Here is a 16,932-nt window from a genome sequence, read left to right as displayed (position 1 = left end):
TGTTCCCTGCTTCTCCAGAGGTAGGAATGGAACAGATCTTATAAGCTTAATCAATTTGCCCCGACAGTTAAGAGCAGAACCTCCAGGATCAGAAGCAGCGGGCTGCAAATACCAGGGCAGGGGAAGCAGCAGGGCAGTCTCGCCGCCTGCACGATGCATCCGCCTTGCAAGGGGGCGGGGCGCATCCAGACATGCAGCCTCCTATGGCCCAACCCACAGCCAGCGAGCTCCGAAGCTCAGAGAGACAGGAAACGGGACCATCCAGGGGGACTCGAAAGCGGCTGCACTTTCCTGTCCCCCCGCCGAGGAGAGCGGAGGAGCAGCGGGCAGTGGCCTGGCGAGTTTCCACGAGAGGAGGCGGATTCCGGTGCAGGGACGGAGCGAGGAGTCAGAGGTGCAGGAGGCGGGGGGGTGGGGGGCAGGAGGGAGGAGGAGGAGAGCACGTGCACCGGGCCTGGCAGTATCAGGCCCCAAGTCCAGGCGAAGGCGCAGCTCGGGGGCAGGGCATCTGCAGGAGGGCAGAGAGGGGCAAACATCTCTGGGTCAGGCTGGCACAGACCCTGCCTGAGACCCTGGGGAGCTGCTCCCTTCAGTCCTATAGACGATGCTGAGCTCAAGGGGCACAATGAGGGGTCCAAGGCAGCTGCTGCTTCGCGATGGAGGCTGCATGTAGTCGCCCCCTGATCAGCGGCGTACCTGGGGCTTTTGCCGCCCCTCTCCCTGTCACTCATCGGGGAGCCCCGTCCTCTTCCACGGTCCTCCCTCCGCTCCGACCGTCCTTCCCTCTCGCCTGCTTCTGCCTCCCTGCGGTGGCTGCAAGGGCGATGAGTGGGTTCAGGGGGCGGAGAGGGAAGGCGAGGCAGGGGGGGAAGGAAGAGCAGTGCAGCAGGGAGGGAGGTGCCCCTCTCACTCTGCAGCCCCCTGGCACCCTTTGCCTTTTCCTCTGCCAGTGCCATTGATGAACCGATCGCCCTCCTTCGTGAATCGGTCTGATCGCCTTTTAAAGCTCTCCTAACCATCCTGTGGCAATGATGTCCATCAGATTCATTTAGCAAGGAAATGGCTTCTTTTGCCTGCCCCAAATCAAGGTACACTGTGTCTGCACATGCAGGTTCTGTTGATCTGTCATGGCTAAAAAAACAGTTGATAGATCTATCCTCTGGAGAATGCATCTGATCTTTCCCCAAGGTGTCAAAGCTAGTGACCTCTTGGGTCTGTGTGTAAAGAAGTGAAAGATGCTTAAGCCTGTTTCTTTAAAGGTTTTATCTTCCACCTTCCTCAGTAACACAGCTGAGTTTTCAGATGAAAGCTGGGGGTTGAAGTGAGTGACAGTTTTGAGAATGCAGAGGAAAGGAGGATTCTTACAAAGTGTGGCATATGGAAATAAATTAATGATAATAAAAAAAGTTGAAGACAGAATTGCAAAAGATTGAGGAAGGCGAAATTGAACTTAGCTATTCATGTTCAGATTATTACTCATTTAGAGAAAGCACAGGCACAAGCTCACGCTCTCCCACCGGCGGAGAGGGAAGGCGAGGCAGGGGGGAAAGGAAGAGCAGTGCAGCAGGGAGGGAGGTGCCCCTCTCACTCTGCAGCCCCCTGGCATCCTTTTCCTTTTCCTCTGCCAGTGCCATTGATAAACCTATCGCCCTCCTTCGTGAATCGGTCTGTTCACCTTTTAAAGCTCTCCTAACCATCCTGTGGCAATGATGTCCATCAGATTCATTTAGCAAGGAAATGGCTTCTTTTGCCTGCCCCAAATCAAGGTACACTGTGTCTGCACATGCAGGTTCTGTTGATCTGTCATGGCTAATAAAACAGTTGATAGATCTATCCTCTGGAGAATGCATCTGATCTTTCCCCAAGGTGTCAAAGCTAGTGACCTCTTGGGTCTGCGTGTAAAGAACTGGAAGATGCTTAAGCCTGTTTCTTTAAAGGTTTTATCTCTCACCTTAATCAGTAACACAGCTGAGTTTTCAGATTAAGGCTGGGGGTTGAAGTGGGTGACAGTTTTGAGAATGCAAAGAAGTGGCATATGGAAATGAATTTATGATAATAAAAACATTGATGACAATATTGTGAAAAGAGTAAGAAAGGCAAAATTGAAATTATCTATTAATGTTCAGATTATTACTCATTTCATTTCTATGCTTCTTCATATTTTTAAGAAAAAAATCTCAAAGTAATTAGAGGAACATCTGAATGCAGTTTGTGTCCATAGAATGTTGAGAACATTAACTCTGTAGATCCAGGAGTTCTCTCCTCCTGATAGTCTCAGGTTTGATTGTTCTTTCTGATAGAGCAAGAGGAACCAAACATTTATGGGCTTAAAGTTGCATTGAATCTGGAGGCCACATTCCAGTGAGTTGTGTGGCCAATGTATCCACATGCATGCACACACAGAAAAGAGATGCAGACCATAAAGTCACATGCACACACACCAAATATACTGCAAACACTCACCCGACATGCCATCTTGTGTACATACAAGTCTTGCAAACACTCTGTCACGTATGCAGAGACACACACAATCAGCATGTTTTGACCTTCCCACACCAGTGCTGGGGTGGGGGAGAAATAAGAGCACAAGAAGACACTGCTGAATAAGCAATCAGATCTAGGAAAAAATACCCTTCTGTTCTTTAGAAACCCTCTTTAAAGAGCAGCCAGGGGGATCATTTATCTCCAGATCAGGGCTTCTGTCCTATCTCAGCACTGTGCTGATTTTGTTGTTTGATTTTGTTAGTCAGTATTCCTTTTGTTTGTTTGTTTCTTAGGCTCTGCAGATATCATATATCTAAAGCAAGTGGCTTCCCTCAAAGAAACAGTTTATTGCTACAGTTCTCAGCACCCTTAACAAACTGCTGTTCGCAGGATTTGTTGGGTGAAGCCATGTACTTTAAATATTAGGTGGGTCTGTCACAGCCTTAATCATATACTATACAAAGATTTGTTGCCTTTCCAACATGCTAGAAGTTGCAGCCAGGATCAGCATTCCCTGGCCACTGAACATGCTCAGGGCTCTTCCTGAGTTGTTTCTGGATTTCCCTACCACTGCCTTGGTCCTCCCTGTTGGGAGATTCATTCCCTGTCTGCAGTCATAGGATTGTTGTTTGTCATATGACTGTATGTGTTTTCAAGTCTTTGAATAACTTCCTCTCGTCCATGGGTGGGGTCGTTTGGGCGACATTGTCATTCACAGTCTGAAAATCAGAAATAGAAAGAGTATTTCAAAAACTGACTAACAGTTAAATGCTTTTGTTTTTATTACTGAGTTTTATTCTACACTGGTATTTTACTTTCTGTTTATTTCCTTTCCAGCAGGGTAGTGTAAAAATGGAAGAGCAGGGACCCAGGAGACCCATTCGAAGGGAGAGCCTGGAATCCAAAGGAAAAAGATCTCCTGTTGGGACCATCAGGGATCTTCTGCCTCAGGAAGATTTACATCAAATTAAGCAGGAGCCAGAGGAGGGGCAGCCGCAGCAGCACTGGGATGCCCAATGGCAGGATTTCCTGAAGACGATGCAACCCCCTCGTTCAAGGTGGGAAACCCCACAGACTCCCAGTCCTCCCCACTCCGGGGATGGTGTCCTCCTGGCCTCCTTCAAGGGAGCTGCGTATGACAGCCGGTGGCCCAGCGAGAGAGCAGGGGAGACAGACCAGACCCTGCTCCCAGACCCTGAGGGGCTTCTGGGAAAGGTAAGTGCCCTTCTCTCACCTGGGTTTCCAGCACCTGGAGGTCACAGGTCCAGTGCCTCTAGACATGGAGGTTCTGTTTAGCTATGGTGGTGAATATTCCTCCTCCCTGTACTTTTTCTCTAATCTACTTTAAAAAGGCTTCCTAAAACAAACTTTTCTTTACATGGGAGGGTTGTGATCATATCCTCCTGATGTTCTTACTTTACCTAAGCAGCTGCAGGGGACTCTGAATTTCATCAGAGCAGAGGCTGTGTTGGAAGAGGTGTCCTTCCATCAAACCCCATTTTCCCCCTCTAAATTGCCTCCATTTCCAAAATGCTCTTTGCACATCTTGCAACCTCAGCAATCTCATGTGTAGTGCAAATAGAATAACACTGACATACCTTGAAAAGTTTTTGAAACATTTTTAAAGATAATGGCCAGGTTCTGATGACTGAATCGCAGCCTGAAAAGCAGAGTTTCAAATAAGCACAGTTTTTAATGCATTGCTGCAACAAAGCTACACTGAAACCTATGTTGACCCAAGTTTACAACAAAAATCTCTAGCCACCAGCACAGTCTCCTGGCCACCAGAAGCAGAATGCATCATTCCAGGAAGGATTCCAACCCAACCTTTAGTGATAGAGGGCAAAGGAGTAGGACTCTGCATGGGTAGCTTCACAAATTTACCAACGGTGGTCCTGCAGTGGCAGCAAGGCTAACAAACGGGAACTGGGAATGTGCTAGTCCACGGGTGTCAAACACAAGGCCCGGGGGCCAAATCCGGCCCGCCAGACCTCGTTATGTGGCCCGCCGAGCGCCCCAGCCAGCGGGACCCAGCAGCGGGACCTTGCTGCTGAAGCGCCGCGCCGACAAAGCGCCGACAAACAGCTGGGGCCGGGGGGGGGTAGAAAGGCGGCCGGAGCAGCGCCGCACAGAGAGTCCCGAGCCTCTGGGATGCAGCAGTGCTCTGTAGCACTTTGAATCCTCCTCCTGCCACGGCTCGGCACCTGGAAACGGCTGCTGCTGCTGCAGCACAGACAAAGCACCCAGCAGCACCACGTGGAGGAGGAGGAGGATTCAAAGTGCTACAGAGCACTGCTGCGTCCCAGAGGCTCGGGACTCTCCACACGGCGCTGCCGTGCACCAACCCGGCAAGCCGCCTCCTCCTCCTCCTCTTGCCTCACCTCCTCCTCCTCCTCCTGCCGCGGCTCAGCCTCATGAACGTGCAACTCTGAGGCTTTACGCACTTCTCCTAAAACGGACACCCACTGCCTCACGCTGCACGGGAAATGCTTTTTGCCCCTGGGTCCCTTCGCGCTCTTTTCTGGTGCTGAATCAAGGCGGCGACCCCCCCCCTACCCTTTCTTTCTTCCTCTCTCTCGTTCTTATTCTTTCTTTCCCTCTCCTTCCTTCCTTCTTAATCTCTGTCTTCTCTCCCTCTTTCTTTTTCTTTCCTTCTTTATTCCTTCTTTCCTACTCTTCTTTCTCTCACCTCTTTCCTTCCTCTCTCCCTCCTGCTCCCTTCTTTTCTTTCTTTCTTTCTTCCTCCCCCCTCCCCTCCCCTCCCTCCCCCTCCCCCTCCCCCTCTCCTCAGAAACAGAGGATGCTGCTTTATACTTCTGGCCCTTAAACCCTGGAACCAGGAGAGCAGCTCCAGTGAGTCAACCTCAGCCAGTCCCTTTGGTGAAGGGTGGTGGCTCACTGGCAGAACATCTGTCCTGCATGCAGAAAGACCCCAGCATCTCCAGGTACTAGTAGCTCTGCAAAGGTCCTGCATGAAACCCTAGTGAGCCTCCACCACCCAGTGCAGTTACCAAAAATCATTTTTCAATAAATTGTACAATAATTGTACATTTGAATATCTACTTGCCATTATTCTGACTATGTTTCTGCTTTCAGAGCTAGTTATTACTTACATTGTTACAAAAAACAGTAATAATTGAATGCAGTGACAATAATTTATGATAATAAAGAGTGGACACATAGTCCTACAGATACAGCCGGCCCTTTGAGGGTGACCAAACTGCTGATGCGGCCCCCGATGAATTTGAGTTTGACACCCCTGCGCTAGTCCCATCTCCCCCTGCATCTGCAAGGGTCATAAGTTCAGTATATTCTGCAGATGTCAGAATGATTCTTCAGAAGGGTCAACTTGAGTGTAATTGATGGATGCTCGGCGACAGCGCTCCGAGGCTAATTGCTTGTTTGGCAATAAATCTTCATGTTAATTATGTTTTTTTAAAAAAAATAATTTTTATTCAGTTTTTCATCTTGACACAATAAATATAAAAAACATACAATATAACACATACTCTAACCAAGAAAACCAATACAGTCATACCTCGGTTTAAGTACGCCTTTGTTTGAGTACTTTCAGTTTAAGAACTCCGCGGACCTGTCTGGAACGGATTAATCCACGTTCCATTACTTTCAATGGGAAGTTCACTTCAGGTTCAGTACGCTTCAGGTTAAGTACAGACTTCCGGTACCAATTGTGTACTTAAACCAAGGTACCACTATACAAATATAACTTTTAATCATGCATTTTTCTAATCATTGTCTTGTGGACTTCCCCTTTCCCCCCTTTTGATTTTCATTTTGTAATCCTCTATAACGATTTCCTTTATCATAATTTTTTAATCCTTTTTATTATATTATTCTTTCATTTGATATCCTACCGCTCCCCCCTTACATTCCCAAAGATCCCCCTGCCACCAGGGAATCCCCAGGTGCAGTAGGACAGAAGAAGCAGTCCTTATTATCATTGGAGCCCCCCACTCCCTCCATCCCAGTACCTCCCCCTGCCACCAGAAGGTCCAAGATGAGGGAGAAGAATGGAAGCAAAGGGACACTCCACTATCCTCAAAAACCATAATTAACCTCTTCTAATTTACAACTTATTTTTCTTTATCATTTACAGAATCTTAAAATATTTTCCTCCTTTTAGCCTATACGCCCCTTCCAAATTTCTCCATATACACCGATTTCAATATAATTAAATTCCATTTAGATTATTCACAATTTTCTTCCATCCCCTTCATAACAGCAGATACCTTAATTCTCACAGTTCACACATTAGTATCCTTAAATTTCACCCCACTCCAATTTCTCCCCACCCCATCATCCACGTTCTCGCCCTGCCACCTCCCATACCACCCTTTTCTTCTTTTTTACCAACTCCTGACAGCTCCCCTTCCCCTTCCCAATTCTTCTTCTCTTCTCAGCTGGAAATCAGATCCTCTTTCCTGGATGAAAGCAAAATCATTCTCTGCTTCTTTATCCTCTAAGTCCTCCTTTCCATTCTCTGAATCTTGCTCTTTTCCTTCCATTTTTCTTCAAAATTCACTTTAAAATCTTTGAAGCAGTCACCAAAGTTTCTCAACTCAGAGATACATGCTTTCAATTCCTACTTGTTTTCCAACATTAATTTTAGCACATCCTCATAAAAGACACCTGTTGTTATGGCTGTCATCTGTCCAGCTTATAGGTCTCCGCAGAGGGAAAACAAGATATTGGGTGTGGGTGTGTGCATTCAATGTATCCAAATAAAAAGTGAAAGTGGAATGTATCCTTTGTTTAAGATGTCACCATTTTTTCCTGCAGCTCTGACAAGGGCTGTCAATTTCAAGTCCTAGTCCTCCGATTTCACAGGGATTTAAGTCTTATTAAATCCTTCCCCCCTTTCCCCTTCTTCTGGGGGGAAGATTCCAGTCCTGCCTTTGGAAGTTTTGTAACTTCTTAAAATATTTTTCTGGCTTCAGGTAAAAGTTATTGCTTTCTAAATTACTCAGTGGGTAGGGACAGGCTTCCGTTTTTTTAAATCCCTTTCCCGTGGCCAAATTTTCCTTTGAATTATAAAATCAATACTCACGGTGCAGTCCTTTTAATAAGTTTTTCTTTAGGAAGAATTGAGTGCTCGTGCCTCACAGTCCTGCTGCTTCACGCTGTCAAAGGGAACGATCTTAGTCCGTTGTGCTGCAGCTCTAGACCCCCTCGCTCTCGGGGGCTAAAAACAGAGCCTTGCCAGGGAGGGGGGAGCCACTTGTTGTGCCCCGCCGGACGACTATGTCCCCCAAATGCCGTTCCGAGGTCTGCAAACCTCCGACTATGGTGGCTGGTGCTGAACCGGAAGTTCCATGTTAATTATGTCTTGCATACTGTGTTATCAAGCCGACAGCCTGGGCTCCTGACACCCAGGGTCTCTGCCAGTCAGCATCTCAAGCTTTTCATGATGTCCTAATCTGCATCCTGATCTCTGTTCCAGGAATCGTGGCCTGTGGAAGATGTGGTTATTAAGTCCCAAAAGTCTGAGCAGGATCCCTTGGACATAGAGAACATCCATCTCTCTGCAAAGGCTGAAGGAGAGAGTGAAGAAGAGGCCAGCTTTCTGGGTAAGGGTTGGGGTCTGGGTCCTTGCTTGCTTTTGCAATTTGCGGAGCGTCCAGCAGAAGCCATTTCCTCTCTCCTGCCTGAAATTCTCAGACAATGGGATTGCCAGAACCTCTAAGTTAGCCTTTTCTAACACAGTACCCTCCAGACATTATGAGATTCCAACTCCCCTCACCCACAGCCCGCATGACCAATGGAATGATGGGAGTTGTAGTCTAACAACTTCCAGAGAGCATCAAGTTGGAGAAGGATGCTGTGGGAGGAAAGGCCTATGATCAGCCCCTAGGCAGAAAACCTCTCTTGGAACCAAAGTAGATGCAACGTTAAATGCATGGAGAGTGGAGAGGGAGAACCATTACATCTAGTAAGCTGACATGCTTTCTGTGATGGAGTGATTGACACAGCACAATACTGAATTCCTCCCATAGTTTTCTTTCACTTGAGGTTTTGTGTGCCATGGATGTACAGCCATGGATGTAAGCATGTCTTGCACAGTTGTGTGGAGGGATGGCTAGGAAGAAGAAGGATAAGCAAATTGTGTAATCTTGCCAATGTTGCAGACTGGGGTTGTGTGTGAGAGTGAATGAGTGGTATAATATAGCACCACTGTAATTTTATCCGTCTCTAAGCTTACATGGCGATACTGTGGTACAAACTTGGTATAGATTTCAAAATAAGTACACAAAGCCAACAAAGAGACTCACAAGTTTATAGTGGCATCAGATTCCCTGCTCAAAAGTCCACTTTGTCAGACTTCAGCCCACAAAAGCTTAGGCCATAATACATTTATCAGCCTTTCAGGGCTACAAAAAATGAATCAACAGAAGCATAGTTAGTCTATGGACTTCCATCCTACAGCAGACAGTGACATCCAGTAACTTGGCTAGCTTGAAAAAAAGGATTAGACTGTGTGACGAAAGTCCTCTACTTTCCGTCTTTATTGTACAACCTACTTCTCAGATTGTGCAAGGTTTTAATGGGGATGTCCTGAGGTAAAGTTCACCTCCCACTATCCCAGTTATTCTCCTTATAAACCCCCTCACAACACTTGGGGTTTAAAGATAAAATGAAAGTACTCTTCCAGCCCAAAACGTAGCCCGATATCCTTTTAAGCTCTGAGGTGGATATGAGACTATTCCTAGTGTACATACCAGTAAGGGATTCTCCTCTCTTGAGCTTTCCCCACTGCAAAGCTTTCCTCCCTCCCGAGGTAACTCTGTGTCACCCTTGAACCAGTCTCCCTCTTCCTCCTCCTCTCGGTGCACTCAAGGGACAACAACCTATCCTTTTTGCCTTAGATAAGGGGTTTGTCATTTTAATGAGTATCCCCACCAGATGAGCCATAGATACCTCTGCTGGAAAGATCACACAGACGATAGTACAGATGGAACTTTAATTTAACATTTAATGTCTTATGAACTTAACGGTTGCAATCAAGGTTCATGTGTACAAGCATGTGGTTTCAATGGAACTGTTCTTGTTAAACATATAACTTCAAACCTCACAAATTCCTCACCTAACACTACTCTACAAACCTATTCTACCATCACCCAAGCTCACACTCCCCTGCTTCATCTCCCTCTCTCTCCCAACTGTCATAACCGCTCTTTTCTCCTCATAGAATGTTCATAACCCCGCCCCCACAAGCATGTGATGTAACTCAGGGTAGGAGATGCATTAACCCTTATACATCCAGGCTGTGACCAAATATATCATCCTAGGGTTATTTCGTTACAGACTGATGTCTGTGCTCTGCCCTCCTGGTCATAGTCAATAATGCATCTTAATACAGTGGTACCTTGGTTCTCAAATGGCTTAGTAGTCAAACAACTTGGCAGAAAGTGTTCAGGATTGTGATTTTTTCCCCGAAGTCGGACGTGCTCCGTATTGAGTGTTAAACTTCCAATAAGAGTGCCACACTTCCGTTTTCAGTGTACACTGAGGTCTGTCTGTTTTTTTTTTGTCTTCTTTGGTTTTTTTTTCTGACTGTGTGGAACCCAGTTCAGCTACGGATTGATTGATTGTTTGAACAACAATAGAGATAAAGAATCAAATTATTTTCAAGCAGGAAAGTGGTGTCTGTTTAAGTGTTCTGGCACTTAATTATTTCACAGTACAGCTTTTGTTTTTGCTATTTATTTTACATATTAGTTTTTGAGGCTCTTTGAGGCGTTTTTGGGGAATTTTCATTTGTTTTCCGTACTGTGAAGAACCCTGTGAAGAACAAACACGACGCAACACAAGGCAGTAATTCCAAAAAGGCGACCCTGAGCAGAACTCGCGTGCCTGTTTTATTCAAAGCTTGCTTGACAGCTAAACATTAACTTGACAGGTACAGTTCTTCCAATCACAGTTTGTCATACGCCTTGTAGGGTGGTACAGGGAATCCATATATGGGTCTACTCATGAAATACCACACTCCAAGTGACATCCCCCAGACCACCATTAATCATGTAATGCCTCTGCACGTACTCTATGCATGCTCCTGTCATATGCAACTCTCCTCAAACACCCCTCTTTCACACCCCATTGTTTCCATCCACACCTTTTGGTCAGTACAAGCTGGCCCCAACTGGTTGTGTCCTGCCTCACCCCGTTCCATTGACCCATGCCTGACACTCTGACACGTCACCCAGTTAGCCAAAGCTGTAACTTTCCTGGCCTAACATAACTTTGTGGCATGCCAACATTATTCCCAAACTTGGCATGGCCTGCCAGTGCCACCTTAACTAAATCACTCCCACACTGTTCAGCTACTGATTGATTGATTGATTGTTTGATTGTGTGACTATGGGAATGGAGAAAAGCCCCCCTTCCAAACAATGACTTTTATCAGTGCAGGTAAGAGTTTTCTTTATCATCTACAGTACTGTCTTGCTTATTTTATAGTACAGTACATTATTGATTTCATTTTATGGATCAATGGTCTTGTAAGATTGTAAAATTCATGTTAAACTGTTGTTTTAGGGGTTGTTTTTTAAAAAATCTGGAATTGATTAAAGAAGCTGGTAAAATGCGGGCTACACAATGCTACCATTCAGTGGATTTGTAACTGGCTTACTGACCGAAGCCAAACGGTGCTCATCAATGGCTCCTCCTCATTCTGGAGAGTAGTGACTAGTGGGGTGCCACAGGGTTCTGTCTTGGGCCCAGTCTTATTCAAAATCTTTATCAATGACTTGGATGATGGGCTTGAGGGCATCCTGAGCAAGTTTGCAGACGACACCAAATTGGGAGGGGTGGCTAATACTCCAGAGGACAGGATCACACTTCAAAATGACCTTAACAGATTAGACAACTGGGCCAAAGCAAACAAGATGAATTTTAACAAGGAGAAATGTAAAGTACTACACTTGGGCCAAAAAAATGAAAGGCACAAATACAGGATGGGAGACACCTGGCTTGAGAGCAGTACATGTGAAAAGGATCTAGGAGTCTTGGTAGACCACAAACTTGACATGAGTCAGCAGTGTGATGCAGCAGCTAAAAAAGCCAATGCAATTTTGGGCTGCATCAATAGGAGTATAGCATCTAGATCTAGGGAAGTAATAGTACCACTGTATTCTGCTCTGGCCAGACCTCACCTGGAGTACTGTGTCCAGTTCTGGGCACCACATTTCAAGAAGGATACTGACAAGCTGGAACGTGTCCAGAAGAGGACAACCAAAATGGTCAAAGGCCTGGAAACGATGCCTTATGAGGAACGGCTTAGGGAGCTGGGTATGTTTAACCTGGAGAAGAGAAGGTTAAGGGGTGATATAGCCATGTTCAAATATATAAAAGGATGTCATATAGAGGAGGGAGAAATATTGTTTTCTGCTGCTCCAGAGAAGCGGACACGGAGCAATGGATTCAAACTACAAGAAAGAAGATTCCACCTAAACATTAGGAAGAACTTCCTGACAGTAAGAGCTGTTCGGCAGTGGAATTTGCTACCAAGGAGTGTGGTGGAGTCTCCTTCTTTGGGGGTCTTTAAGCAGAGGCTTGACAGGCATATGTCAAGAATGCTTTGATGGTGTTTCCTGCTTGGCAGGGGGTTGGACTGTATGGCCCTTGTGGTCTCTTCCAACTCTATGATTCTATGATTAATCCATTTTGCATTATTTTCTATGCAAAGGTGCACTTTTGTTTTGGAACGCTTTGGTTTTGGTATGTCCAGTATGGTGATGGATTAAGTTTGAGAACCAAGGTACCACTGCACTAGTTTCTGGAAAGCACAGGAAGGCAGAGAGCTCTTGTGTTCAAATCTGCTTGTTGGTTTCCCACAGGCATCTGGTTGGCCCCTGTGAGAATAGGATGCTGGAATGGGGATGCCTTTGCCCAATCCAGCAGGCTCTTCTTAGGTTCTAATATGCTGAAATATTCTCACAGTTGCATGTGGTATAACAACACTTACGTTTTCCTAAGTACTCAGTGAAGATAGTGTTATTCGAACCTGAGATCATTTCCTCACTTGAAAATGAAAAATACAGAGGTGTGTTTAAGGAGCCCATTCCAACATAGATCAGTATTATAAAATACTGCTGCTTTATTATGTGTGAATGGAGTGGTCGTGTATTGCTCTTGCCATGATCTCCCTTGCATTCCTAAAAATTTGGAACATAGCGAGGACAGTGAAGAATGGAGATGGTGCTAAAATAAGAGAATTTGCATATTGAGATTGACGTGTGTCCAGTTTCTATCTAGTCATTATTGAATGTCTAACTGGATTCTCTTCCTCCCAAACAGAAAATGATGGTCAGAATGCAACGGAGCCACCTATGAATTTATTGGGAAGACCAAAAAAACTATTTAAATGCATGGAATGTGGGGTGTACTTTAGGCACAGTGGAGAAATGAGGATACACCAACGAACTCACATGGGGGAGAAACCATTTAAATGTATTGAATGTGGAAAGAGCTTCAGTCAAAATGCAACACTTACAATACATCAACAAACTCACACAGGGGAGAAACCATTTAAATGTATTGAATGTGGAAAGAGCTTCAGTCAAAATGCAACACTTAGAATACATCAACGAACTCACACAGGTGAGAAACCATTTAAATGTATTGAATGTGGAAAGAGCTTCAGAGACAGTGGGAAACTTAGAATACATCAACGAACTCACACAGGTGAGAAACCATTTAAATGTATTGAATGTGGAAAGAGCTTCAGTAGAAATGGAGAACTAAGAAGACATCAACAAACTCACACGGGGGAGAAACCATTTAAATGTATTTATTGTGGAAAGAGCTTCATTCAAAAGGGAAACCTTAGAATACATCAACGAACTCACACGGGGGAGAAACCATTTAAATGTATTGAATGTGGAAAGAGCTTCAATAGAAATGCAGCACTTAGAATACATCAACGAACTCACACGGGGGAGAAACCATTTAAATGTATTGAATGTGGAAATAGCTTCAATACAAGTGGATCACTTAGAATACATCAACAAACTCACACGGGGGAGAAACCATTTAAATGTATTGAATGTGGAAAGAGCTTCAATAGAAATGAAGCACTTAGAATACATCAACGAACTCACACGGGGGAGAAACCATTTAAATGTATTGAATGTGGAAAGAGCTTCAGTACAAGTGGGAAACTTAGAATACATCAACGAATTCACACAGGTGAGAAACCATTTAAATGTATTGAATGTGGAAAGAGCTTCAGTGGAAGTGGAGAACTAAGAAGACATCAAAAAACTCACACGGGGGAGAAACCATTTAAATGTATTTATTGTGGAAAGAGCTTCATTCAAAAGGGAAACCTTAGAATACATCAACGAACTCACACGGGGGAGAAACCATTTAAATGTATTGAATGTGGAAATAGCTTCAATACAAGTGGATCACTTAGAATACATCAACAAACTCACACGGGGGAGAAACCATTTAAATGTATTGAATGTGGAAATAGCTTCAATACAAGTGGATCACTTAGAATACATCAACAAACTCACACGGGGGAGAAACCATTTAAATGTATTGAATGTGGAAAGAGCTTCAATAGAAATGAAGCACTTAGAATACATCAACGAACTCACACGGGGGAGAAACCATTTAAATGTATTGAATGTGGAAAGAGCTTCAGTACAAGTGGGAAACTTAGAATACATCAACGAATTCACACAGGTGAGAAACCATATAAATGTATTGAATGTGGAAACAGCTTCAGTACAAGTGGATCACTTAGAATACATCAACAAACTCACACGGGGGAGAAACCATTTAAATGTATTGAATGTGGAAACAGCTTCAATAGAAATGAAGCACTTAGAATACATCAACGAACTCATACGGGGGAGAAACCATTTAAATGTATTGAATGTGGAAAGAGCTTCAGTCAAAGTGGAATACTTAGAACACACCAACGAATTCACACAGGTGAGAAACCATTTAAATGTATTGAATGTGGAAACAGCTTCAGCACAAGTGGATCACTTAGAATACACCAACGAACTCACACAGGGGAGAAACCATTTAAATGTATTGAATGTGGAAAGCGCTTCAGTAGAAGTGACGACCTTAGAATACATCAACGAACTCACACAGGTGAGAAACCATTTAAATGTATTGAATGTGGAAAGAGCTTCAGTAGAAATGGAGACCTTAGAATACATCAACAAACTCACACGGGGGAGAAACCATTTAAATGTATTTATTGTGGAAAGAGCTTCATTCAAAAGGGAAACCTTATAATACATCAACGAACTCACACGGGGGAGAAACCATTTAAATGTATTGAATGTGGAAAGAGCTTCAATAGAAATGAAGCACTTAGAATACATCAACGAACTCACACGGGGGAGAAACCATTTAAATGTATTGAATGTGGAAAGAGCTTCAATAGAAATGACGCACTTAGAATACATCAACAAACTCACACGGGGGATAAACCATTTAATTGTATTGAATGTGGAAAGAGCTTCAGTACAAGTGGGAAACTTAGAATACATCAACGAATTCACACAGGTGAGAAACCATTTAAATGTATTGAATGTGGAAATAGCTTCAGTACAAGTGGATCATTTAGAATACACCTGCGAACTCACACAGGGGAGAAACCATTTCAATGTATGGAGTGTGGAAAGAGCTTCAGCAATAGTGGGGAACTTAGAAGACATCAACGAACTCACACGGGGGAGAAACCATTTAAATGTATTGAATGTGGAAAGCGCTTCAGTAGAAGTGAAGACCTTAGAAGACATCAACGAACTCACACAGGGGAGAAACCATTTAAATGTATTGAATGTGGAAACAGCTTCAGTACAAGTGGATCACTTAGAATACACCAACGAACTCACACAGGGGAGAAACCATTTAAATGTATTGAATGTGGAAAGCGCTTCAGTAGAAGTGAAGACCTTAGAATACATCAACGAATTCACACGGGTGAGAAACCATTTAAATGTATTGAATGTGGAAACAGCTTCAGTAGAACTGGATCACTTAGAATACACCAGCGAACTCACACAGGGGAGAAACCATTTAAATGTATTGAATGTGGAAAGGGCTTCATTAGAAGTGGATCACTTAGAATACATCAACGAACTCACATGGGGGAGAAACCATTGAAATGTATTTAATGTGGGAAGAGCTTCAGTCAAAGTGGACATCTTAAGAAACATCAGCTAACTCACACGGGGGAGAAACCATTTAAATGTATTGAATGTGGAAAGAGCTTCAGTCAAAGTGGAGACCTTAAAATACATCAACGAACTCACACAGGGGAGAAACCATTTAAATGTATTGAATGTGGAAAGAGCTTCAGTAGAAATGGAGACCTTAGAATACATGAACAAACTCACACGGGGGAGAAACCATTTAAATGTATTGAATGTGGGGTGTGCTTTAGTCACAGTGGAAGACTGGGGATACACCAACGAACTCACACGGGGGAGAAACCATTTAGATGTATGGAGTGTGGAAAGAGCTTCAGTCAAAGTGGAGCAATAAGAAGACATCAACGAACTCACACGGGGGATAAACCAATTAAATGTATTGAATGTGGAAACAGCTTCAGTAGAAATGGAGACCTTAGAGTTCATCAATGAACTCACACAGGGGAGAAACCATTTGAATGTATTGCATGTGGAAAGAGCTTCAGCAATAGTGGGGAACTTAGAACACATCAACGAACTCACACAGGGGAGAAACCATTTAAATGTATTGAATGTGGAAAGTGCTTCAGTCAAAATGGAAACCTTAGGAAACATCAGCTAACTCACATAGGGGGAATACCACAGGTACTCTAATAAACTTTAATAAAGCAAAATTTCAAAAATTTCATTCTCACATATTCCATTGTATATTTTTGTAGTTTCCCGGTGGGAGAGGAAAAATATCAGCACCCCGGTGGGAGAGGGGATGAAGCAAACAGGTGGGGTGCAGAAAAAGGATGACAATGAGCAAAGATATAAAGTGATAGGATTACAGAAGAGGAGGGCAAGAGTTCGGCAAAAGTTGGAACGGGACAGACTAGGGGTGGGTTGAGGGGTTTTGGATTATTTGGTATTGTTTGATATAATATGGTCTGACCTCGGAATGTATTAAGGATTGTATTAAGAACCTGGCTGATGCATCTGGAGACATCGATTTCAGGGAAATGGGGGTGGGAACCTTGTTGCGAGGGTGGAAACAAATGGGTAAAATATTTGGATGTTGATCTAGTATATTTTTGGGTAAGGGATAGAGATTAGTGGTTAGATTATAGCAATCTTGGAGAGAGGATGTTAGTAAAAAAGAAGTTAAAGTATAAAAAGAATGGTTAATAGCAATGAAGAAGTTGAAATTTAGAAAAAAGAATGTGAAGAAAGATTTGGAAACTGCGAGAATTATTTTAATAATAAGAACTCAAGAAGGGGAAGTGAG

At 44.0% G+C, this 16,932-nt stretch overlaps 1 protein-coding gene across 2 annotated transcripts; it reads left to right on the top strand.

Annotated features, from left to right (window-relative positions):
• The first annotated feature begins 237 nt into the window (after positions 1-237).
• On the top strand, positions 238-16,345 carry LOC118081380 (uncharacterized). 2 transcript variants are annotated; one of them, XM_088663468.1, is made up of 4 exons: positions 238-394; positions 3,322-3,699; positions 7,946-8,072; positions 12,799-16,345. In XM_088663468.1, exons 2-4 carry the CDS (start codon positions 3,337-3,339, stop codon positions 15,645-15,647), a joined length of 3,339 nt encoding a protein of 1,112 aa, XP_088519594.1. In that variant the 5' UTR covers positions 238-394; positions 3,322-3,336; the 3' UTR covers positions 15,648-16,345. The 2 variants fall into 2 exon arrangements, with proteins under 2 accessions (XP_088519594.1, XP_060126111.1); XM_060270128.2 differs by having other exon boundaries at positions 269-394; positions 7,946-8,078.
• The last annotated feature ends 587 nt before the right edge of the window (positions 16,346-16,932 follow it).

The sequence above is a fragment of the Zootoca vivipara genome, chromosome 2, assembly GCF_965207765.1.
Source record: "Zootoca vivipara chromosome 2, rZooViv2.hap1.1, whole genome shotgun sequence".
Classification (NCBI taxonomy): Eukaryota; Metazoa; Chordata; class Lepidosauria; order Squamata; family Lacertidae; genus Zootoca; species Zootoca vivipara.
The sequence above is the reverse complement of the archived record's forward strand: the minus strand, read 5'-3'. Positions and strand labels throughout refer to the sequence as shown.

Bases quoted from the DNA above. Each gene is read 5' to 3' on its own strand.
- LOC118081380 (XM_060270128.2), top strand. From the start codon at position 3,337: ATGGAAGAGCAGGGACCCAGGAGACCCATTCGAAGGGAGAGCCTGGAA. The intron at 3,700-7,945 runs GTAAGTGCCCTT...TCTCTGTTCCAG, and splicing joins CTGAGGGGCTTCTGGGAAAG to GAATCGTGGCCTGTGGAAGA. The intron at 8,079-12,798 runs GTTGGGGTCTGG...CCTCCCAAACAG, and splicing joins GGCCAGCTTTCTGGGTAAGG to AAAATGATGGTCAGAATGCA.